Source organism: Eurosta solidaginis, chromosome 5 (genome assembly GCF_040869045.1).
Source record: "Eurosta solidaginis isolate ZX-2024a chromosome 5, ASM4086904v1, whole genome shotgun sequence".
NCBI classification, from domain to species: Eukaryota; Metazoa; Arthropoda; class Insecta; order Diptera; family Tephritidae; genus Eurosta; species Eurosta solidaginis.
In genome coordinates, this window is record NC_090323.1 from 254,793,815 (window position 1) to 254,818,528 (window position 24,714).

General features: G+C 36.4%; 2 protein-coding genes across 4 annotated transcripts in view; both read right to left on the reverse strand.

The window, feature by feature from the left end:
• Nucleotides 1–11,776, reverse strand: part of Src64B (Tyrosine-protein kinase Src64B) — a 211,546-nt gene extending 199,770 nt beyond the window's left edge. For all 3 annotated transcript variants that reach the window (XM_067789897.1, XM_067789896.1, XM_067789895.1), the window contains exon 1: nucleotides 11,277–11,776. The gene's annotated coding sequence lies outside the window, so the exon portion shown is untranslated. The remainder of the gene's footprint in view (nucleotides 1–11,276) is intronic.
• Nucleotides 11,777–14,098: 2,322 nt separating this feature from the next.
• LOC137251626 (cold shock domain-containing protein CG9705) lies at nucleotides 14,099–18,903 on the reverse strand. The gene is made up of 4 exons (XM_067786319.1): nucleotides 18,750–18,903; nucleotides 18,353–18,688; nucleotides 18,169–18,291; nucleotides 14,099–15,245 (listed from the first exon to the last, which is right to left on the reverse strand). Exons 2-4 carry the CDS (start codon nucleotides 18,487–18,489, stop codon nucleotides 15,074–15,076), a joined length of 432 nt encoding a protein of 143 aa, XP_067642420.1. The 5' UTR covers nucleotides 18,490–18,688; nucleotides 18,750–18,903; the 3' UTR covers nucleotides 14,099–15,073.
• Nucleotides 18,904–24,714: the final 5,811 nt, after the last annotated feature.

Here is a 24,714-nt window from a genome sequence, read left to right on the forward strand (position 1 = left end):
TCCCTCCTAGCACGGATCGCTGTGCGACCACAACAGTTGCGGAAACCAACTTTAAGATAAACATACCCAGCAGGGATGACTGGACGGAGTCGGACAAGTGCTTTGCTATGGGCAACAGCATTTCCATATACACGGACGGCTCCAAGCTAAACGGGAGAGTTGGGGGTGGAGTATACTCAAGGGACCTTGACCTCCAGCTCTCATTCAGACTACCCGACCACTGCAGTGTATTCCAGGCAGAAGTTGCAGCCATAATGGAAGCCGCAGCTAGGATAGGGACATACATTGTCGGAAAGGAAATTTTTATCTTCAGCGACAGCCAAGCTGCCATAAAATCTCTGGGCTCCCACTCGTTCAATTCTGAACTAGCACTAAACTGTCGCCGATCTCTTCAAGAGATGGCTCAACAGAACCGTGTACACCTCACATGGGTCCCTGGACATAGGGATATCGAGGGAAACTGTATTGCAGATGAACTCGCTAGGCAGGGTACAACCAAGCAGGTTCTTCCTGGACAAGAACGCTTAGGTATGCCCCTGTCCACATGCAAGCTAATGCTAAAAGAGCACATCTACCGTCAAGCCGACGAAAGATGGCTACAAACACCGGGATGTCGAACGTCGAAAGAAACCTGGCCTAAATGGGATCCTAAAAGGTCCCGTCACGTTTACAACCTAAGAAGGGGTACAATTTCCACACTTGTAGGGGCACTAACGGGTCATTGCCTCATAGGTAGGCATGCAGAAAGGCTAGGAGCGCCTTATCGTCGTTGCTGTAGGAGTTGTAAAGAAGATGAGGAGGAGGAAACGGTGGTTCACCTCATCTGCAACTGCCCAGCGCTAAGCGGAGCACGGCAGCGCTTTCTGGGAGCTCCATTTCTTGATACTATGAGTCAGGTTGTGGAGCATGACGTCAAGGACCTGGTAGATTTCATCAGGTCCTCAAAATGGTTCGAAGAGGAGAGGTAACGGTGTTTCTCGTGGTATCACAACGGGCCTAGTACTACTGGCCTAAGTGTGCCCTCGGGCAGCCACCCCAACCTAACCTAACCTAGTTTCTTTGTACTCCTGTTAAAGGATATCGACGACAATTTGTGAGTGATATAGAACCTTTTGGATTGGGCGAACCACTGCTATTGGAAAAAGAGGCTATGACGAAACTTTGATGAACGTACATTAAAGCGGGCCACACTGGTGTACGTTAACACATAAATCATCATTTAACTATACACATTCTTAGAAAGCGACGAAGAAATATCTCCCACACACATATGTAGTCATCAGCCGAAGTAGTTACTCACACATACACACGCATATGACTATGAGAAACGCATAAACTACAAATATACATGTATATCGCTGGTAACCAAGCAGGAGATTCTAGAAGGTGAAACGTCTCGACCTCTGGAGAAATATGCTGACGAGGCAACAGAGAGTATAAAAACAGCGCAAGCTGCGGAATGACTAATCAGTTTGATTTAAACACGTTGCTGTGAAGTACTACTCCCAAGTATACTAAATAAAGACCATATTGTAATACTGAATATTGGAGTGATTTATTCAACAGTTTTGCGATTCGAACGTTAGTAGAAGGTTTGGAATTACTAGGATTCCCCTAAATTCGTTACAATATGTTAAAATTATCTCAACTTTTTGCTTCCATTTACTTTCCAAAAACTCTTTATAGTAAGACCGTACCTATACATATTCATTGAGACCATCTGTCAAATTTAAAGGATTCATTTTAATGAGTTTTGAAGAATTCATTCAATTCAAAGAGTTACTGTTAATGAATGCGTTTGTATATACCTATGTGTATATTTTTACAGCAGGAATTGTGTAAAACACATTGTGACAATCAGGAGCCAAAGTAAAGCATTGTCGCAGATATTTTTAGAAATAAATATCATTGCAATGGCAAGCAGAGAGCTAAAACAGCTTACTCTGGAGGTGCTGATAGACGTACATATACCAAATGTGAGTCAAGTGTGCCTATGACTTTTTATAGTCAAATTAATAGCATGAGCATACAGCAGTTTGTGTGTAAGGTTGAATGTGTCCAATGTAGCCCGAAAACAGATACACAAAAAGAAGAAAACTAAAAGGGTATCATTTTTTGTATACAAATAGCAGCACGTAAGCATGTGTATATTATCTCTTCATACTACTATCTCTACATACTATATGCAGATGTAAAATAATAAGCATTTCTATTCTAGAAACACATAAACCAAATAGAAGCAAGCCAATGACAGACAAATAGACAGACAGATATGCATTTACTCCAAGAGTCTAATGAAAAAATATTGAACTACAGAGTAGAATAAAGTCAAATGCAGCTGACTTTAGTAAGACTATATGTATGAATATGTAGATGTATGTATATATAAAATGAAGATGAGGCGCGAGATTTTAGGCCGAGCTTCTCTTCCAATTTGCGTCGTGCTCCTTTTTAATTTTTCCTATAAATTGGCGGAACGGGACCTACTTGCTTTATGCCGACTCCGAACGGCAGATGAGTTTTCACTGAGTGCTTTTCATGGCAGAAATACACTCGGAGTGCCTTCCAAACACTGCCGAGCGCGACTCCGTTTAGAAAAATTTTCTTCTAATTGAAAAAACTTGTTTCTACAATTTTGATGTTGTTTTGCCCGGGGGGTGAACCCAGGATCTTCGGCGTGGTAGACGGAGCACGCTACCATCACACCACGGCGGCCGCCGTACATTTTCATATATAAATATGTATGTAAGTTTTTAAATAGAGATAAATGCACGTCTATGAACATCAAAAGTGAATGAGATTGTTTCTATAGTTAATGTTTACTAACATCATACATACCTACATACCTATGTAGTGCATGAATAAACCAAAAGGCAACAACAACAAATGATACGCAGAGGTTAAGCAGAATGCATTTTATAAAAAATAGCGCTGGTAATAGAAAAAAGAAACTCAAATATAAACCATATCAACAATTTGAGCAAGAAACAAATTTCAAAAAAGCTATAAATTGAATGGCTCCATTCTTAGTATTTAATGTTTATATTTGATTCTATCAATAATGACGTCGAACGCATGACTGTGAGAATATTTATGTTTGTGCATTATGGTATTAGGCACTTCTCCATTTTTAACCCTTTTGTGATGGCTTGGAAAGCGCAAAAGAAAAAACATAAGCTTATATACTTTTTTTCTTTGTTCTGAAGGTTACCATTAAGGCTAAGAATTCTCATTTCAAATTTTAAAAATAGAAATAGGAATTTCTAAATCAAATTCAGAAAGGCACAATTGAAGTCCAGAATTTTCATTTCAAGTTTTCAATTTAAGATCAGAAGAATACAGTTCAAGCTCAGCAAACTAAAATTTATTTCAGAAAGTTACAATTCAAGTTCAGAATTTTTAACTCAAATTCCGAAACCACAATTCAAGTTCAGAAAATTACAATTCAAACTTTGGAAAATAAAATTAAAATTTGGCAATTTCAAATATCGAAAAATTCAGAAAATTACAATTCAACTTCAAAAAATTTAAATTCCTATTCAGCAAGCTAAAATCAGAAGTTCCGAATGTTAGTAGCAATTCAATTTCAAAAAATCTTACTTTAAGTTCAGTAAATTACTTTGCTAATTTAAAAATGTATGTAATTTGTCAACTTTCGCATAGCATTTCCTTTCGAATCGAGTTACAGAATTTCCATTCCGAATTTCGAAAATTGTATTTCACGTTCAGTAAGTTCAAAGAATTGTATTTGAAATTTAAAAAATAACAATTCAAATTCAGTTTTCAATTGGAATTAAGAAAATTACAATTTATGTTCAAAGAATTTAGAATAAAGTTCAGAATATGCAATTCAAATACAGCAGCATACGATTCCAATGCACAAAACTTAAATTCAAGTTCAGAAAATTACAATTAAAATTCATTAAATTTTAATTTATGTGGAGGATTTGGAATTAAACTTGTGAAATCGAAAATTTTAGTTTAAAAAATTTGAATTTCTATTCAGCAAGTTAAAATTCAAGTTCTGAAAATGAATATTGAAATTAAAGTTCGAGTTCAGAATTTTAATTTTAATTCAGAATTTTTATTTTTATTTAAAATTAAAAAAATTTAATCAAAGATCCGAATTTCCAATTTAAATTTAGAAAATTTACATCGAATTGCAGAACTTTCAATTAAGGAAAGTAAAATTTAAGTTAAAAATTTTCAATCCAAATTCAGAAAAATAATCAATATTTTTTTCTTGGTTATTTTTAAATGGACTTTTGAGACTAATTTTACTATTTTTGTACCGTTATTTTTTGTTAATTTAATTTTAACTTTTTTAAGATATATCTGCATGGATTTCTTTTTTGTTAATTATAATTTCATATTTTTTTCCTTTTTTATTTTTTATTTGATATTTTCTTATAAAAGCATTTTTTCTTTATTGTTTTTTTTTATCTATATTATTTTTTTGGCTTTTTTATTTATTATTTTTTTTTTTGGTCGATTATTTTTTAATTTTATATTTTTGTTATTTTATCTATTTTTTATATTCTTTGTTTTTTATTTTTCTTTATTAATTAACTTTCGAATATTTTATATAATTTTTATTTAATTTTTTTATATTAGTTTTTTATCTATTTTTCATTTTTTATCCATTTTTTCCCCTTATTATATATATATTTTTTTATTTTTTATCGATTTCTAAATTTTTTGAAGTTTTTTGTTTCTTTTTTTATTTTAATGTAAAATATATTTTTTAGTAATTTAAAAATTTAATTTTTCTGTGTATTATCAATTTTTTTTTATTTTAATGTAAAATATATTTTTTAATAACTTAATAATTTAAAAATTTAATTTTTCTGTTTAATATCAATTTTTTTTTTTATTTTATTACCTATCAATCTTATTATACTCAGCTGAGCAGAGCTCACAGAACACGATAACTGGAGTAAATTTCGAGGTATCTTAATGAAATGTAAGTTCCTGGGCACTCATCTCAGATCGCTATTTGAATTAACGAAATCGGACTATAACCACGCTCACTTTTTCGATATCGAAAATTTCGAAAAATCGAAAAAGTGCGATAATTCATTACCAAAGACGGATAATGCGATGAAACTTGGTAAGTGGGTTGACCTTAGGACGCAGAATAGAAAGTTAATAAAATTTTGGACAATGAGCGTGGCACGGCCCACTTTTAAAAGAAGGTAATTTAAAAGTTTTGCAAGCTGTAATTTGGCAGCTGAGTATGTAATGTTTGGTCCAACAGAACTTAGCCTTCCTTACTTGTTTTTTGTTCTATTTGGCTGAATTTTCCGAATCTTTTTTTTTTATATTTTTGACGTTATTCGTTTTTTAGGTCTTCAATTTAAATTATCATTTAAAAATTTCTTACTTAGTAATACATACTTGCTACTTTTCAGGGATATACAAAAATTACTTAGATCGTTTTTTCTTGGTTCACACAAGGTTTAAATAATGAAAGATGGAAAAGAAATTAAAACAAACAAAAATGGCTTTGGTTAAAAGAATCAAAAATTATACATAAATTTGTGTATAACAACAACAACAAATACATGCATACTCATCAACAAAATAAAACAACTATTTATACTTGATTCATATAAACAGTTCACTCACTTATTTATTGAAACGCTAAGTAACAACAACAAAGAATAAACAAAACATAACCAAGCATAGTCGATTGCTAGAGAAGTCAAGAAACCCTATTATAAAATAACCAAAAATAATTTGAAAAAAAAGCAAAAAGAACTTTAATTGAAAATAACAACAAGAATTATTCTCTACGAACTGCAGTATAATCTATTATTAGTTTTTTTTATTTTCTTCATATCCCCTCCTCAATTTTACTTCTACTCGTTGCTCATGTTTTGCCGGCTTTTGATTGAATTAATTTATAAAGGCACAAGAGTATATTCGTCTACAACTGCAATAACAATTGCGTACTCAATTACAGCAGCAGCAGTAAATAATAAATAAACAAAAAATACAAGATGACATTATGACACCATTATTATTTGATGCATGGAATTATGAACTACGTAAGTGGTGCATACAAGTGTTTTGGACGACATTGTAAAGATGTAAGTAAGTATGTATAAGTATCTTCTGCGTAGGACTCATAATGCAGCTGCTCCAGCCGAAGATTTAGCTATCAGCTGCAAATTTTACTAATTACAATTAAATGCTTTTAACCCTTTCGCGAAATTGATGCCATATGGCAACAGTCAGCTTTGAGGCGCTGTGGAACCAAGACCGACTCAAATATTAAATATTTTTATTGAAAATTCATTTTATTAAACCCTTAGGAGTATTCAGTTTTCTTGGTTTTATTTTTTTGAGCAGTTTAGAGCAAAAAAAATTTTTTTTCGGTGATGCCCACCACATCACTAAAATCTTTCGTGGAAACATCCTTGTAGAAATTCCCATTTTTTTCCAAACGTCAAATATTTTCCGACGCAATTAAATGCAATAATATAACTAAGGAATTGTGGAAATTTTTGCATAATTAATATTTTTTTAAAAAAATTCTGTAGCCTTGTAAAATTTTTCAAACTTTACTTGATGCCATATGGCATCAATTTCGTTTAGAGGTACACAAAAATGTAACATTGGCATGCACAAGAATTGCGCATTTAGTTCGGCAGAAACATTTGTCGTTATAAGTTGAACTGTTGATGGTAAAGATTACTTTTGCGAAAATGGCAAGAAAAATTAAAGATTCCGAAATAGAAAAAATTCTAAATAACTTTGATGAGTCTGATATCTCTGATTTAGAAGATTCGGAGGAACCTGATTTGTTATTAGATTTGTTTGATGCTCTTGAAGGAAATCAAAGCTTCGTAGAAGAAGAGTTATTTCGACCAGGGCCTTACGAAATAAGTGTCGGAAATCTTGAAGAAGATAATCTGGCAGCTTGTACAGCAATTGTAGATTATCACGATTCTGATGGGCCTTTCAAAAAAATTGATGTGTTCCGTTGGAAAAAAGAGACATGGCATGTTCCAGATGTAAGTTTTACGGAATATAGTCCAAAAAAAATGCCTAAAACACCTGTAGAATATTTTTTGGAGTATTCCACAGAGGACTTCGTTGAAAAAGTGGTTGATACAACGAACCAGGTCTGGCTTTTAAACAATGGGAAATCAGTTAATTTAAAAAAAGAAGGGTTTTATAAATTTTTAGCGCTCGAAATTATGATTGGTACAATTAGATACCCTCGATTAGAGATGTATTGGTCAAAAACGACGGAGATTCCCTGTTTTCGTGAAAGTATGTCAAGGGTAAGATTTCATTTTCTGCGTCACAACCTCAAATTTGTTCTCGATCAGACTTCAGATGATAAATTGCACAGAATTCGCCCCCTATTAGAAGTGTTCTATAAAAAATTGTATGCGATTCCTAAAGATGAAAATGTTTGCGTTGATGAGATGATGGTTCCATTCAAAGGAAAAACTATGCTTCGACAATATATGCCAAAGAACCCCATTAAATGGGGAATAAAAATTGTTTGTCTTTGTAGCTCAAAATGTGTGATCTATGATTTGGAGATTTATCAAGGGAAAAATACAATTGTAGGAGACTTAAAACTGGGCTTTTGTTCAGACATAGTTATTCATTTATCAAAGACGATTCCTAAAAATAAAAATTTTAAAATTTACTTTGATAATTATTTCACAACTCTAAATTTGATCAAATTTTTGCAGCAACAGGGAATTTGGGCAACTGGCACAATTCGGGGTAATAGGATGTGCAAAGCTCCTCTTTCTTCCGAAAAAGATCTTAAAAAAATAGGCCGTGGCGGTTATGAATACAGAATAGAACGAAATAACAACATTTTTGTTTTAAAATGGCTTGGTGGAGGAGTTGTTACACTTGCCTCAGCTATTTATGGAACGGAATGTATAAATAAAGTTCCAAGATTTTGTAGTGAAGAACAAAAAAAATTGAGATCCAGCAGCCAAACATCGTTGCTATGTACAACAAAAACATGGGTGGCGTAGATAAGATGGACTTTCTAGTCTCGCTATACCGAATTTCTATTCGTTCTAGAAAATGGACTCTCAAAGTTTTTGATCATTTTATTGACCTTGCGGTTTGTAATGCCTGGTTAGAATACAAAATGCACTGTGAAAACAACCATATCGCATCGAAAGAGTGGATGGATCTTTTGGCATTCCGAAATGACATCGCAGATGGTCTCCTGGCGCTATCAGCTCAGCAAACGTATCAACGAAAGCGGGGGCGTCCCAAGTCAACTGTTATAGAGGATAATGAATTTAGTCCATCTTTATCAGCAACAAGCATTCCAACGACTTCCAGACAACAATATGAAACAGCTCCATCTCTTTCTCTACGATATGATGGATTTCATCATTGGCCGGAGCATACCGTGGAAAAGCGGAGGTGTAAAATCAAGGAGTGTACAGGATATTCGAGATTTATGTGTTCAAAATGCAACGCTCACTCATGCATGCCCAACGGAAAACGAAACTGCTTTAAAACGTTTCACAGTTGTTAAGTTAAGTAACAGAATAAGAAAGTAAGTATCTAGTATCAGTAGCAGTTTTTCAATAATATGTTTTTTAGTTTTGAATGAATTTTTTTATTTATTTACTTTTTATGTATGTATGTATACATATTTTATATATTATTTATGTATGTACATATGTTTCTAAATTGAATTTTTATATAATTCCATTTTACTTTTTGTTTGTTAATGTAAAAACTGAAATGTAAACTTAAAAAATACTTTTTGAAAAAATAAAAACACTTCCCAAAAAAATTTATTTATTTTTATGTATATACATATTTTATATATTATTTTTGTATGTACCTATGTTTTTAAATTGAATTTTTATATAATTCCATTTTACTTTAAGTTTGTTAATGTAAAAACTGAAATGTAAACATAGAAAATACTTTTTGAATAAATATAAACACTTGTAAAAAAATATTTACTGTGGAACTTTTTTCTCCCCTTAAGGAAATTGATGCCATATGGCATCATGCTCAAAAACCTATTTCGAAAAAAAAAAATTAGACTTGCGATTGCTTTTGACTATTGAGGTCAAATAAGGCAGTTATTTGACTAAATTGGATTTTTAGAACCAAAAACAAAAAAGATGCAGTGAAAGGGTTAATAACATTGAGCGCTGTTGTTGTTGTTGTAGCGATAAGGTTGCTCCCCGAAGACTTTGGAGAGTGCTATCGATGTGATGGTTGTTGTTGTAGCGATAAGGTTGCTCCCCGAAGGCTTTGGCGAGTGTTATCGATGTGATTGTCCTTTGCCTGATATAGATCCGGTACGCTCCGGTAACACAGCACCATTAAGGTGCTAGCCCGACCATCTCGGGAACGATTATGGCCACATTAAACCTTCAGGCCATCCCTCCCTCCCCACCACCAAGTTCCATGAGGAGCTGGGGATCGCGAGAGCCTCGTCTGTTCGTGAAATAGGATTCGCCGCGCATAGGTGATGTTGACAATTGGGTTTGGAGAAGCTGTATATTGCGCTGGCAACCTGAAAGGGCTGCGCTACACAAACCCCTTGAATCGGGTACTTTAGTAAACTCTTACGACAGGCATACCTACCGTGGGTATATTCTGATCACCTAACCCGCTGTGGGAAGTAGCTCCGTATCGTTTAGTGTTGTATACCTTTTAGCAATATCTAGGACTGCGCAGCCCTCTGGTTTGATTACATTTGCTTCTCAGATATTAATGTTCCCTCCTGACCTCAGCCTTTATTGTATGAGTCCCTACTTGCCTTCTTGGTCAGGTTGTCTGTTTGCTCATTGCCCTCCACCCCACTTACCCGGAAACTCAGCCCAGCCAAATGTTGTTACTGGTTGCTATGCGATTAAATTCCACCAAAAAGTCTAAGACCAGTGGTAGTTTTATCTCTGAGGATATTGCCTTGAGATCAACCTGTCTATCGCTAAGTATATTTATGTTGTCGTATGAGTATCCACGTTGCAGCTTTATTTCTGCACACCGAAATGTGGCAAATACGCCTGAAAAACGCTCGAGATCCGTGCCATTGGTACGTACGTTCATGTTCTAAGTACGAACAATGCCCTCTGGTGTCTTCCGGTCATTTATGTACCATACAAGTGTATGGTCCCTGTGAAAAGCCTTAACTTTTATAGTTTACCATGTAGCTTTATCTCCAAAGTCTATTTTAAACCACATTTCACATTTTGTGATAATGGCAATGTCGACCCTTGGACATTGTATGAGCAGGAGTTGCGTCATGAGTCCATACATTATATGGGACTGAATTACTATGCCCCTGTCGCACTTTTCTTTATCTATATTCGAGAAGCTCCTCCATTGCCGCAGTTGATGTTAGCGCATGCCAAACATGGAATTTTGTATTCTGTCTACGCCTTTGTACATCGGTTACCAGTTCGCTATAATAATGCCTGTATATTAAGCAGGTTTTAAAATAAAAAAACAGCTGCAATTGTTGTAATAATAGTGTGTAATTGCCTCATTATTGACAAAAAATAAAAAAAGGTTTATAAAGCTCTTTAATTGGAAATATATATGTATTTAAAATTCAAAAACCTTTTGTATAATATGTATATACAAAAATATAGATATTATTATGTAAATGGTGTGAGAAGCATTTGCCGGTATAAAAAGCCCTTGGAATCTGAATTTCAGGTATCGTACGGGACCACATACTTTGCCTATCTGAGAACGAAGGATATTTTATTTATTTATTTATTTGTTTGTTAAAGTCAAGTTAAGCAGCTCATTTTGTCTATTTTGAAATCAAAGTTTGAAAAAATGTTGCAAGAACTGCTTATGCATAGTTGTGGTGTAGACAACCATTATCGCGCGGATTTAGGCAAAATGACATCGATACTGCGGAAACGTTCCTTGTGGTTGTGCTACAATAACAGGGAATAACAAATACTTGCTGATGCTAATTCGGAAAGAATACAAATATACATTTGTGCATACATTCATGAATATATACATACATATATGTACTCCGAGGGGGTCAGAACAGCACCAAAAGTGGGATGTAATGGAAGGAAACTAGCAAAAATCAACACACGCACAATACGTGTGGAAGGAATTAAATTATGGCCGTTGCAACAACGGTGGATGTTCCGTCTGCAAGAGCACATAAAGGAGCCAGGCGTTGGAGTGTTTTTGTGTCGCAGCTAGTTCTATATGATATTGAAATTTGCCTGCTGGTTTGCTGGTGTAAAGTTTTGGACGAATATTGTACTACAATAATAATTAATTACCTCAACATTTTTGTATTGTTGGTATTAGAAGGTAACTGATGGCTTGCGTAGTTTGCTATGAATTACAACTTTTTTCTTGTTCACTTTTAACGCACAATTAACATATTTTTGTATAAATATCAGCATATAAAAACGGGCGAGACCACACAAACACTTTTTTTCACTCCTCAATTTCTTTATTATTTATCTTTTTTGGTTTATTCACTTTATGCTGCGTTTTCGTCGCTTTCACACAGGCATTGCAACAAACCCAACTTCTTTTCTTTTTTCCAGCTCCACGGCGACCGACCTTTTCTTTTATCTTCCTTTGTTACATTTTTCTTCGAACTTTGTATTAATTCCAACTTATGCAAATTTTTCAATTTCCACTCAATAAATAAACTAAATTTTCTTGATTTATTTACTCAAAATTCATCAGAATTTCAATTAGAATGAATAACTTTCCATGTTTCCGCTGCCCACCAACACAAAACGGGAAAATTTTTCACGCACCACACAAACCGCACACACAGAAACTGACAGCAAAACAGCGTTGCCAGCTCATGTCATGCACGGTATAGGCAAAATGACAGCGTAAACATCAGGATGCTGCCAATGAATTGGTTTGTCGATTAAATAAATATTAGTTATATTATAAAATTTGTTTTAAAAATGCAAATAAAATTGTTTTGGGTAAATGAATACTGTTATTTTATAAATCGGTTGCTTAAAGTTGTGCAACTCAGCAATTTTTCGAAATTGTTTATGTGCTCAGCTATAAACTGCACGATATAACTGTTATCGATGTAATGGTCCTTTGCGGGATAAAGATCCGGTATGCTCCGGTACCACAGCACCAGGTGCTAGCCCGACCATCTCGAGAACGATTTATGTGGCCACATTAAACCTTCAGGCCATCCCCTCCCTCCCCACCCCCAAGTTCCATGAGGAGCTTGGAGTCGCCAGAGCCTCGTCTGTTAGTGATACAGGATTCGCCGCGGATAGGCGAGGTTGACAATTGGGTTTGGAGAAGCTATATATTGCGCTGGCAACCTGAAGGGTTGTGCTATACAACCCCTTGAATCTGGTATTTTAGTCGCCTCTTACGACAGGCATACCTACCGCGGGAATATTCTGACCCCCTAACCCGCTGAAATTACAGAAGGGTTGGAGAATTCCGATGATAGTTTTTGTTGTTGCTGTATCGATAGACACTCCCCGAAGGCTTTGGAGAGTGTTATCGGTATTGATGGTCCTTTGCAGGATAAAGGTCCGGTACTTTCCGGTAAAATGCATCATTAAGATATAATCCCAATCATCCCTGGAACTATTTAATATGACCATAATGAACCTTCTAGGCCATCGCGCCCCCACTTCTTAGTTCGATGACGAATTTGGGGTCGGTAGGGCCTCATCTGAGCTTGTCAATTGCGTTGGAAAAGCTTTAAATTGCGCCGGCATCCCCCTGAAAGAGTTGCGCTACATAGCCATTTGAATCATTTCTGTATTTTGGTCGGCTCTTACGACAGGCATACCTGCCGCGGGGATATTCCAAGCCCCCTAGCCCACTGGGGACGGTGGTAGTGATCACTCTATGTAAATCTCCCATCACACCTGTTCCGATATATGGCTCGGAGTCACGGTCGGTGTTGGGAGAAGATGGGACGGTCTTGGAGTGTTTGAAAGATCAGAAGTTCTTATCGGAAGAGGCTTTATCATGAGACCTCCGCTGGGTCTGCAGGAACAGGCTGAGTAGTACTTGAACTTTATTGGTGATCCCAATTAGAGTCGGTTATCGTGGATGCTGGGAATACGACACCACCCTGGGACAACTCCTGCTTAATTTCACTTCACACAAGAGATGTAAAAAAATTACTCCGATATTTTGGAGCAGCGTGCCATGGTTGACCGATGAAAAATTGTTCACTGATGGGGTTTTTTATTGAGTCCGTTATTTATCTGACTATTTATGACATTTTTTGTGGTAATTTGCCAGTGGATGGATTGTGGTATAGTAAGGTAGAAGAGTTGGTTCAAGAGTATTTGCTACTTTCCAGGTTTAGGTAGATTTACTACTATCGTTCGCTTACCGTCAACTTGACGGCGTCAAGGTGCTTTAATGAAGGCGTGGTTGCCGTTTTTGAGACACTGTTATTTGACTCGGTTTTGTTTTTCCACAAGCGTTCTGATTCTCAAATCTTGCTTCAGTATTCATGTTGTTGTTGTTGTTATAGCGATAAAGACGCTCCCCGAAGGCCTTGGGGAGTGTTGATGGTCCGTTGCCGGATGCAGATCCGGTACGTTCCGGTACCAAGCCCGTCCATCTCGAGAACGATTTGTTATGACCACATGCGACCTTCTAAGCCATACCGTAGTGAGAAGTGTGGGTGGGCGATCAGATGCAAGTTGTTGTTGTTGTAGCAGATGCAAGTGTTAACATATGTCGCCAAGATAAGGCAATTTATGATTATTGCAAGCTTTGACAGTACGGCGCTGGCCGGAGCGTCTTCATTCAACGTACTGAATGTCTTATCAATTATTTGTTCTACAAGGCCTATCATCACAACAAGAATGCCAGAGGTCATGGTGTGTTTTAAAGTCGCCGCCGACTTTGCGATTATTGCCCGTGAGTAACGCACTTTTGTTGGGGCGATATCCTTTTTGACAACAGATGTCAAGGTGTGAATGTTTCGAGGGAAACATTGCCCGACCTGTTACTGATAGGACGACATTTTAGGATAATATCCCAACAGACGATGTTTGGGTAAAAAAGATGGCAGTGCATTTCCCTTCGTCTTAAAGTATAGATTAGACTAAAGAGATATTAATAGAAATTCTTCAAGTTGGATAAGACTTCGTATTTATTGATCATCATAAGTTGAATAAAGTACAAATACTATCTAGGTATGTAAGTAATATGTTGAATGTTTTAAAAACACTTTTCTTTAAATTAAGTAGCAGAGAATATAGATTTACAGAACACATTTATACTTCCTAAGTATGTTAGTGCATGCTTATTAAATATTTAGAATAATTTCAACTATTTTCTTTTGATAAAACAAAGTATTTAATAATATGAATATTTTTGAATAGAAAAAGTAAAATAAAAAATTAAATAAGTATCAGAAAATAATTAGTAATGATAAACAAATATGGTAATATAGAACTTGAGAACGCAAATAATATTTGCATGATTGCCCCTTTGCGGCCATCTTGCGCTCGATTAATTTTTTTTTTTTTTTTTTTTTTTGTGGTGTCTTTAGATTTTGTTGATTGTTGATTTTATTTTTATTATTCTTTTTTTTTTTTTTGCTCTCGTTTATTGGACGCAATTGCTTTTTGTTTACTATTACTGTTGCTGCAATATCTTTAAAAAATGCTGGCGCATCAAAATATATATAGATGACATGACTCATGTAATGAAAATACAACTAGTTGCATATAAAAAAGATTTATGTGTGTGCATGCTACTTTCAATTAACTTGACAAAATTTTAGTTGATTTTTTTCACACTTTTTTATGTAAAAAAAGTTTTTGAAATTACAAATTTTTTCTTTTTAAAAAATTGTTTTGATACTGGCGCATACAAACAGATTTGCTAAAATACATTTATAATTATTAATTAATTGATTGTTAATTCATGTATTGTTTTTTTTTTTTTGTTGTTACCTAAAAAATTATGAAATACGAATATGCTTAATTGCAGCTGAATTTCTATTGTAACGAATTTGAACTATACACTTATTTTTTATTAAATAGTTGTGGCGTGCAATCAACACTAGTAGCAGCAACAGCATTCCAACAGCTTATGCTTTTTCCTACTGCGCTGGAGATTCAGGATATACAGGCTCTTCCCATTTATGATGCACTTCTGGTGTTAAATTAATGATTTTCACATGTACGGCCTGATGTTTTTCAAATTTCGGTGGAATCGCACATAAACGGTACCTAACTTCATCACCAGGTTGTGGCACATATTCACCATCGACACTGAAATATAATAGAAACGCTAAAATAAGTAGATGTGCATGACCAAAGCATGACGGTTTCTTATTTTATCACAATGGCGTTAGATAAAAGGAAAGTGTTCCAAGCGGGTTTGGGCGCTTTGAATATACCAGCGGCAGATTTGCCTGTCGGTAGAAGGCGACTAAACTACCAATTTGATTGATGAGCGCAACACTTTCAAGAGGTTGCCACCGCTATTTATAACTTGTCAAAGTCCCTATCGAATCCGACTAAGCACAAAGACAAAGTTTCCATCGCCTTTGGCGATAAGGTGCTGTCGGATGCGAAAAAATGCGCGAGCGCTTTTTGCCGACAATATATAATGCATCCTACGGTCGACAAAGATAGACGGAGAGCCAATAGACACGCACATAAACACAAACTCAGCGCGTCACCAATTACCATCACCGCTAGAGAGGTTGAGGACGCCATTGGTCGCGCTAAACCATCCAAAGCAGTGGGCCCAGACGGCATAGCCATGCCGATGCTTAAAAACCTAGGGAAAGAGGGTTTCAAATATTTAGCGCATGTCTTCAACCTGTCTCTTTCCACCTTTGTCATACCCGAGAAATGGAAAATGGCCAAGGTGGTCCCGCTACTAAAGCCTGGGAAACCAGCTAACGTAGGTGAGTCATATCGTCCGATATCTCTCCTATCGCCAGTGGCAAAGACGCTTGAAGCCATTTTGCTCCCTTATTTCCAAGCACATTTCCAGCTAGCCCCTCATCAGCATGGCTTCAGAAAACTCCATAGCACTACCTCCGCGCTAAATGTCATTAGCACCCAGATAAATTGCGGTTTGAATCAATATCCCCACCATAGAACAGTACTCGTAGCGTTAGACGTATCAAAAGCTTTTGATACGGTCAACCATGGCTCGTTACTGCAAGACCTGGAAGGGTCTACCCTTCCCCCATGTCTTAAAAGGTGGACCGCAAATTATCTGGGTGGTCGGCAGGCATCGGTGCAATTCAGAAACGAAACATCAAAACAAAGGAGAATTAAACAAGGGGTGCCACAGGGTGGTGTCCTATCCCCGCTTTTGTTTAATTTCTACATATCTAAGCTACCTTCACCACCGGAAGGAGTCACAATCGTTTCCTACGCCGATGACTGCACAATAATGGCCACAGGCCCAGGCCCAAAGATTGATGAGCTATGCAATAAAATAAACGGCTATCTCCCTGATCTCTCCAGTTTTTTCGCCTCGCGAAACCTGGCATTGTCACCGACTAAATCTTCCGCGACCTTATTTACAACATGGACGCCCCAAATGTCGACCATATTGAACATCCACGTCGATGGCACTACGCTACCGACTTTCCTACACCCCAAAATCTTGGGTGTGACGTTTGATCAGGATCTACATTTTGGTGCGCACGCAACCGCAATTGTTCCAAGAATTCAGAGCCGTAATAAAATCCTCAAATCCCTTGCTGGCAGTACCTGGGGAAAAGATAAAGAAACGCTCTTGACCACATACAAAGCAATTAGCCAGCCGATTACGTGCTACGCGTCACCCATATGGTCGCCAAGCCTAAAAACCACCCACTGGAAGAAACTACAGGCCTGCCAAAATACTGCTCTCAGAATCGCCACGGGCTGTCTTCTTATGTCCCCAGAACACCATCTGCATAATGAGGCGAGAATACTCCCCATCAGGGAGAGAAATGAGATGCTGACCAAACAGTTTCTGTTGAATACCCAGAAACCTGGGCATCCCAACAGACATCTGATTGACGAACCAGCACCGCCTAGGGGCCTAAGGAGTCATCTCCGTAAGCATTTTGAGGAAATACGGCACCTGAGAACCCAGCCGTATGAAGCGGAAAAACACAAGCAGGTCCTTGGTGAACTCCATAGACAGGCGTCGGACCTTTATGTCGGGAATTGCCCGGTGAATCCAGTACTTGAAGAAAAATATCCAGAACTCGCAGAAGAGGAACGCATACTCCCCAGGGAAACGCGTGTCACTCTTGCTCAACTTCGTTCTGGATACTGTAACAGGTTAAACTCTTACCTATCCAGAATCAACCCCGACATACAAAATGTATGCCCTGCTTGCAATGTGTCCCCCCATGACACCAACCATCTCTTTAATTGTAATGTGGAACCAACGCCTCTAACACCCCTTTCCTTATGGTCCACCCCTGTTGAAACGGCAAGTTTCCTTGGACTCCCGTTAGAGGATATTGATGACAATTTGTGATCGGTCGCGGCTATTAGGTGGGGCGAGCATTGCTACAACAACAACATAACTTGTCTAACCAATTGTCAACCTCATCTAACTGCGGCGAATCATGTTTCTTTGGAAGCCGAGGCTCTGGCGACCCCAAGTTCCACATAGCTCTAGGGGGTGGGAGGGCGGTCTTGCCTAGGATGTTCCATGTGGTCATACTAAATCCTTCCCGAGATGATCGGGCTAGTACCTTAATGGTGCTTGTTACCGGAATGTACCGGATCAACATCGGAGAGGTACTGCCCATCGCATTTTACTGAATTTATGATGGAATTACAAGAAAACAATTTTATTTAACTGAACTCGTAACTCGAGACTTAATCGGCGCCAGAGTAGAAGTTCAACATATGGCGCCTGTTTGTTGAATCATTATATTTATAAATTCTTTGATATTAAATTATCCCATGAAATAAGAGATAGGGTGAGAGAAGAAAACATTCATATGAAGCGTTCTTCAACTAAAATATGCAATGGATCGTTCTTTTTTCTAATCATTTTATACACGCAAAAGCGTTCCCAGAGGATGGGCGAAATCCCACTTTCATAATATGAGATTTCAATGCATCATATAATGTTGTGTGATTTTTTGAAAGTTTTTACCACAACGGGCATTTTTTTGCAACGGTCTTTTAATGGTGTCAAATACTTAGTCCAACGAGTACTTACTCTGAAACATGACAAAATATATCCTCACCGCCTGCGCTGGGTGTAATGAAACCATGACCTTTTGAACGGCTGAAAGACTTAACAAACCCAGTTTCAATCGGGTTTTCCAACGCGCGAGCAGAGCTGTAAGAATAATTTAATTATCAAACTTATAAATGCATAATCAATTGAATGTATTACTCACGTTGAAGCAGTGCGTGTGCGCTTGGTAATTATTGGACTGGGAAGCTGTAGTGTCAAGTTTGGGCTGTGCATATTCTGTTGTCGGTATGCTGGCGGTTTGCCAGTCACATCTTTTTCGGGTGTTTGCAATTGCGACATAACTACGCGTTGAATTTTTGTATTCAATCTCTTTTTATTACAAAAATATGTTAATTTTTGTTTTATATATGATTTGCTGCTAATTGACCACGGGTGCGAGGTAGTATGGAATGTGTCAGCTTTTTGATTCAAGTATCTATATGCACAATGTTGTGATTGCAGGCGGCGTTTCACGCTTAAGACCTGAGAAATATGTAAGCTAAAAAGGGTGATAATTTTAAATGTGCCTTAAATGTGAAGTTAATTATATTTTAACTTACATGTAAGGTAACTATTGTTAAACATTTATTTTTTAAAATAACTTCAGAATACAAATCAAATTGCACATCTAAATTTTTTCACTCCGCGTCTGACAATCGGCTTTTGCAAATTTGTTTCAAAGTGCTGCCATGTGCGTGAAAAAAGATATTTCCCAGCCAGCATTTTTGGAAATTTTGATCAAAAAATATATAAATATCATCCCCAAGACCCCAAATGATTAAAAACGTCCAAATTTAAAATCGTTTTCTGTTCGAAAATTAACGTATCGTCGTGAGAAAAATTTACTATAACTATGGTTACACTGCAAAAATTGTTGGATTACGTGTTCCGTGTTCTTCATGTTGGAGTACTCTAACAATACTCTTTTGCAATGCGTTTGCGGACCACCATCAGCCGATCATTGCTCGTTTTTTAACGACAGTGATCACGACACGATGGCGATCGAACAGAGTTGCGAAAAGTAAAATATTGCATGCAAATAACTAATAATAAAATTTTACTTTGGCAACTCTGATAAAATGCAACAGCGCACTGGTTTTATGTATACATATTATATTAGTTTCTTTATTCACGTATGCGTATGCTTATTATATTAGTTTCTTTATTCACGCAAATGCTAAATAACATAAGAATATTCGTAGTATAAAATATAAAAGTTTTATTGCCCTCTTCATTTACTTTCATTTTAAATTAAATTCGCCTCGATAATTCTTTCCGACACAGCTCCTCTTTAGTACTTTGGCATATGATCCTCTGTGGGTGCTCCATGGAGTACTACAGTGAAAGTACTTTGGAAAGTACTCTCACGTATGTACTCTATGGAGTACCCACAAACAAAGCGAGAGTGGGATCACCTACTCCTCTCCTAGGACATCGCAATGTTAATTGGAGCACATTTTTTGTATGAATACAGATTAGATTTGGAGCAGTCCTATACTCCCAAAGGAGTATTCCTTACATTATTTATAGAGTACTCGCGTTTTTTGAAGGGTATTCTTGAATAATCATTTATGATTCCTATTTCGAAACGCTTTTTATTCATATTTGATATCATTGCAAAATTGAGCTTAAATAGTTTTAGAGTAATATTTGACTGCTTTTCACAGTCATTTTCTGATATATTTCAAACGTTTTGGTTGAGATTTTTGAATCATTTTTGAATGCCATTATAATGCATTTGTTCTTCATATCTCATTCAAAATAGGATACTACATAATAATCTTATTTCATCAGGGGAAGAAAGCATGCGAAAGTGAGCTATTCGAACCACAGCTAACTCGCAAACAAACTTGACCGATATACACCTGCGACTACAACATCCAACATCAGCATTATCGTCTGCCTCTTAAAATACGGATACGATACGGGATGTTGAAGGCTTATCCAGGTATATCAAGATAGTTTCACTTACCTGGGGTTCAAATAGCTCACAAGCTATGTATTGTCCAATCATTAGAGGGACTCGTTTAACCGTATAAATGCCTTATAAATTGTGTAAACGTATACATTTATCTAGTGCGCAAACAACCTGTCAAATTTTGTACGAAAAATCATTTACACAAATTGTATAAATTTACGCGCACATTTCATGGTATAAACGCGATAAACTCAAAGGAATGCAACCTTGCAAACATAATAGCCGGCATTTTCATCAGAAATCACCAACATCAGCAAGTCATTTACAAGAATATCTTAGTAAAGACACTTTAGTTTTGATTTTTCACTTAATCTGGTAATTTTTTTAATTTGTATAGCAATTAAAAACTTCTTTTTTAGAATAATACAGCGGACAATTAAGCTTATCAATAATATTACTAGGTGCGTTCATTTAACAGCGTGTGTAAATGGATATAATTTACACCTTATAAATTTATATGCTTCAATGATTCCCCCCATTATGTATTTTCTGGGAAGCTGAAGGGGAGAAATTGTTGGGGAAGTCTTCGTTCACGAGCAGCACTACATTATTTTTGTCTTGAAGAATATCTTTTGCATTAATAATAACATTTTTATATATTTTTTTCTTAGCTGCATGATTGAAAAAATATGTATATGTGAAAAAAATTAAATTTTTAATAAAACGTTAAATTTCAACAAGTATAAAATTCATTATTCAGTCAACAAATATATTCATATAAGATTCTGAAAGCTGAATGAAAAATGATTATAAATTTTTGATCACCTAAAGTACACACATTTTATTCAAATATGATTCCAAAATATGATTGAAAAACTATGTTCAGTTTTTGATCATCAAAGGTAATCATATTTGATTATTCTTTTTGTTGGTTTTTATGAAATATTAAAATTTAGTCATTAAAGGACTTCAAAAATGATTCCCAAAAGTGATCGAAAAATGCTTTTTAGTTTTTCATCATCAAAAGTATTCATAATTAATTATTTCTTTTGTTCAATTGTATGATAACTCATTATTTAGTCAGAAAGAGTAATCAAATTGTATTGATATATAGGGAAATTCAAAATTGAATCACCTAAATGCTGAGTGGGTTAAAGAGCAAGAAAGATTGCCAGACCTTATAAAAAAATATACAAGGGTCACCAGTTGATAAATTCTAATTTCATTCGCTTTGATTTGTAAAAATTACGGGGTTGGTGTCTTTCTTCTTTTTCTTGGTCAAAATAACATCTTAGAACTGTCCACTTTGCTGCTCCTCTACGCATCTTAGGCCTTAAGGCAACGTTCTTTTTTTTAGAGGCAGTTTATCCGTGCTCTATAGTCAATTTATCAACTCTCATAGTCAAAATAAAATAGGGTTTAAATCTAGTTGCAGCTTTTTTGATATAACTTTCTAATTTTTCAATATAAAAGCTTTTTTATTTTGACTATAACGATACGCTATGGTGTGCCCAGAGGCAGTACGTACTAAAATAAAGAATATTTGCAATTCTTCGCTGCAATTTCCTCTCTGCACAAAAGCGTGTACGTAAAACAATTTTATTCTAACCTAAGATACGCAACTCTGAAATTGTTTCCAAAAATTATAAACAGTATGGATCTAACGAGTCTTATTAGTCGCTGGTTAACATATGCCGTTGATTGGGTCCACCATATTGTGCTTTAAAAAATGAGTTTCTATCACGGTTTGCAAAAAGTAATACGGGTCTTGGCCGCCACAAGGGAATGTTCCTTGTCGATATTTGGAAAATTATATATAATGGTGGCTGAACTTCTTGGTATTATGTCGGGGCAGTATGCAAATCTCACAATAGGTACCTTCACTAAACGTTGGACACTTCCAACAAACACAACTATTGCTCAATTGTGATCTCTTTATGAGCGCACCGTGGAGTAGTTTCTATTTACTCAGCAATTTGAATTTTACCTCAGCTCAGAGATATTAGAGGAATCACATTTACAATATTTACAATATTTTTCAATATTGAATAGCAAATCATCAACTGTCAAAACAAAACAAAAAATGGAAAGAAAAATTTTAAAGTGAAAAAACTATCATAAGCAGTTGTATCCGTGGTATAAATATTACCAGGTAAAATCATTTACTCTTCTTGGCGGCCATAATGGTTTTTTGATTTTTAAAAAAATTTTAAAATCCCTCTCTTAAACTTTGTGGAAATGCCAAACCAAAGTAAGCGCAAAAAAAATGTTGATTTGAAATTTTTCACTTTTTTTAAATCCCAAAAAAATAAAATGCTTATGAAATAAGTGAAAAAATATTTCGAAAAGTTTTGAAATAGGTTTCTATGTATAGTATAATGAATTACCAATATAGTGGATGCCTCAACACGTCCTATTTTTGCAAAGGGACAAAAGAAAAGGCCTTACTTCTAAACCTCTTCTAATTAAGAAGCGAATTTTGGAGACCACCCCTATTACCCCAGCGGATTAGGGGTCAGAATATTCCCGCGGTAGGTATTCCTGTCGAAGAGGCGACTAAAATACCATATTCAAGGGGCTGTGTAGCGCAACCCTTCAGGTCGCCAGCGCAATATATAGCTTCTCCAAACCCAATTGTCAAACTCACCTAACCGCGGCGAATCCTGTTTCACTAACAGACGAGGCTCTGGCGACCTCAAGCTCCTCATGGAACTTAGGGGTGGGGAGGGAGGGAATGGCCTGAAGGTTTAATGTGACCACATAAATGGTTCCCAAGATGGTCGGGCTAGCAACTTAATGGTGCTGTGGTACCGGAGCGTACCGGATCTGTATCCGGCAAAGGACCATTACATCGATAACACTCCCCAAAGCCTTCGGGGAGCAGCCTTATCGCTACAACAACAACAACAACCACCCCTATTGATTTTTAGTTCACCCTTCTTCACTTGGTTGATACGTCTTTATCCCTTAAATATGCTGAAACTTCACTTAATAAGAGACCACCAGTCTCAAGTGTCCTCGCTACTGCGAAAAAAAATGATCTTGGAGGTATTCTTTGTTTGTTTTCGTCCTTTTCCTCGCGGTTGGAAGATACATTTTTTAATTGGCGCTTAACCGCTTAGGAGATGCTGGTCGCTGCGTAGCAAGTCACTCCAGTTAACCCTGTTTCGCGATAACTGACGCCAACAGGGGACATCAAGAGAGATCAAAGTCTTCCCCCACATGCTTCTCCGAAACCAGTGGAGATCTTCCCATATCTTGCCCACGCCAGCAAAAACGCCGTAGTTCTTCGCAGCTTAGCTAAACATCATCGTCCAGTTGGAGTATAATAGTTCGCGTGGAAGCTGAATTTACCGGCTGAACGGTCAAAGTCTGCCGCCGTGGCGTAGAGCTAATGTGTTGGCCTATCCATCAAACATATTTAAGAAAATTTGTATAAATGGTAACGATTGTCCCTCGGCATTACCTTCACACCAAAAGTTCGTCGGAATTAGCAGATAAATTACTGGGTCGCCACAAAACATGTATTTAGGTGAGCCTCAGATATATACACACCAAATTGTTATTATTAGTAGATATGTATCTCTTCCGTACACCTTGGCGGTAAGTCGGGCTTTTCTTCTCGTCGCGCAGACGCAGATAAATTTCAAAACAATTTGTTGAAGAAAATTCCTCAGAAGAGGATCGTGGTCTGATGCTTCTTTTTGCGGGAAACCCAATACAATTCATGAATTGAAAATTCTGGAATGCGGTTGACCGTTGAGATTTCTTTCCTACCAAAAAAGTTATTTCCACCAATAAAAAACTCGATATTGGATAAAATATTGTGACGAATATTAGTGACACTAAGTGATACTCACATCACTAGTTTGATGCTAAGCAAATGAAGCCACAACAACAATAAAGCAAGCAGTCACTTGTATCCAGGCATGCTTAACGAACGAAACGATATCATTTCGTTACGATAATCAACGCTAATAAACGGAACGAAGTCACTTCGTTTCGTTTATTAACGTTAATATCGTCAAATTAACGTTAATTTGACGTTCTTAACGTTAATAAACGAAACGAAGTGACTTCGTTTCGTTTATTAGCGTTGATTATCGTAACGAAATGATATCGTTTCGTTCGTTAAGCATGCCTGCTTGTATCTATATAAACGAATCAATCATTATGTCTACACATATGTACGTACGAGCAGCGGAGAGTAACGCTCAAACACATGCATATATCTGAGATACTCCCAAAAGTATGCAATCATTTGTGCAAGTATCACTCACATATACACGCGCATGGGCTATGAGACAAGCTATAAAATCGTGCATCTGTAGTTATAGCTGAGAAATTTGTAGCTGATAAGTAACTAGTAAATTCTAGAAATAGAAGCGCTTAGAAATATGTCAACGAGGAAACCAAACAGTATAAAAAGCAGCAACAATTGAGGCACGACAATCAGTTTTATTTAAGCAAGCTATCAGTTGCGAAGTATAAGTGTTATTTTGAAGTAGTCTAATAAAGACCATTTTATATTATCGAATATTGGAGTTATTTATTCAACAGTTTTGTGATTCGCACGTTAGCAGAAGGTTGCAAATAAGAGGAATTGC

Excerpts from the sequence above, each read along its gene's own strand:
- LOC137251626 (XM_067786319.1), bottom strand. The coding sequence starts at position 18,489 with ATGTCGCAATTGCAAACACCCGAAAAAGATGTGACTGGCAAACCGCCA. Across the intron at positions 18,292-18,352 it reads CGCACACGCACTGCTTCAAC|CTCTGCTCGCGCGTTGGAAA; the intron begins GTGAGTAATACA and ends TTATTCTTACAG. Across the intron at positions 15,246-18,168 it reads ATATTTTGTCATGTTTCAGA|TGTCGATGGTGAATATGTGC; the intron begins GTAAGTACTCGT and ends ATTATATTTCAG.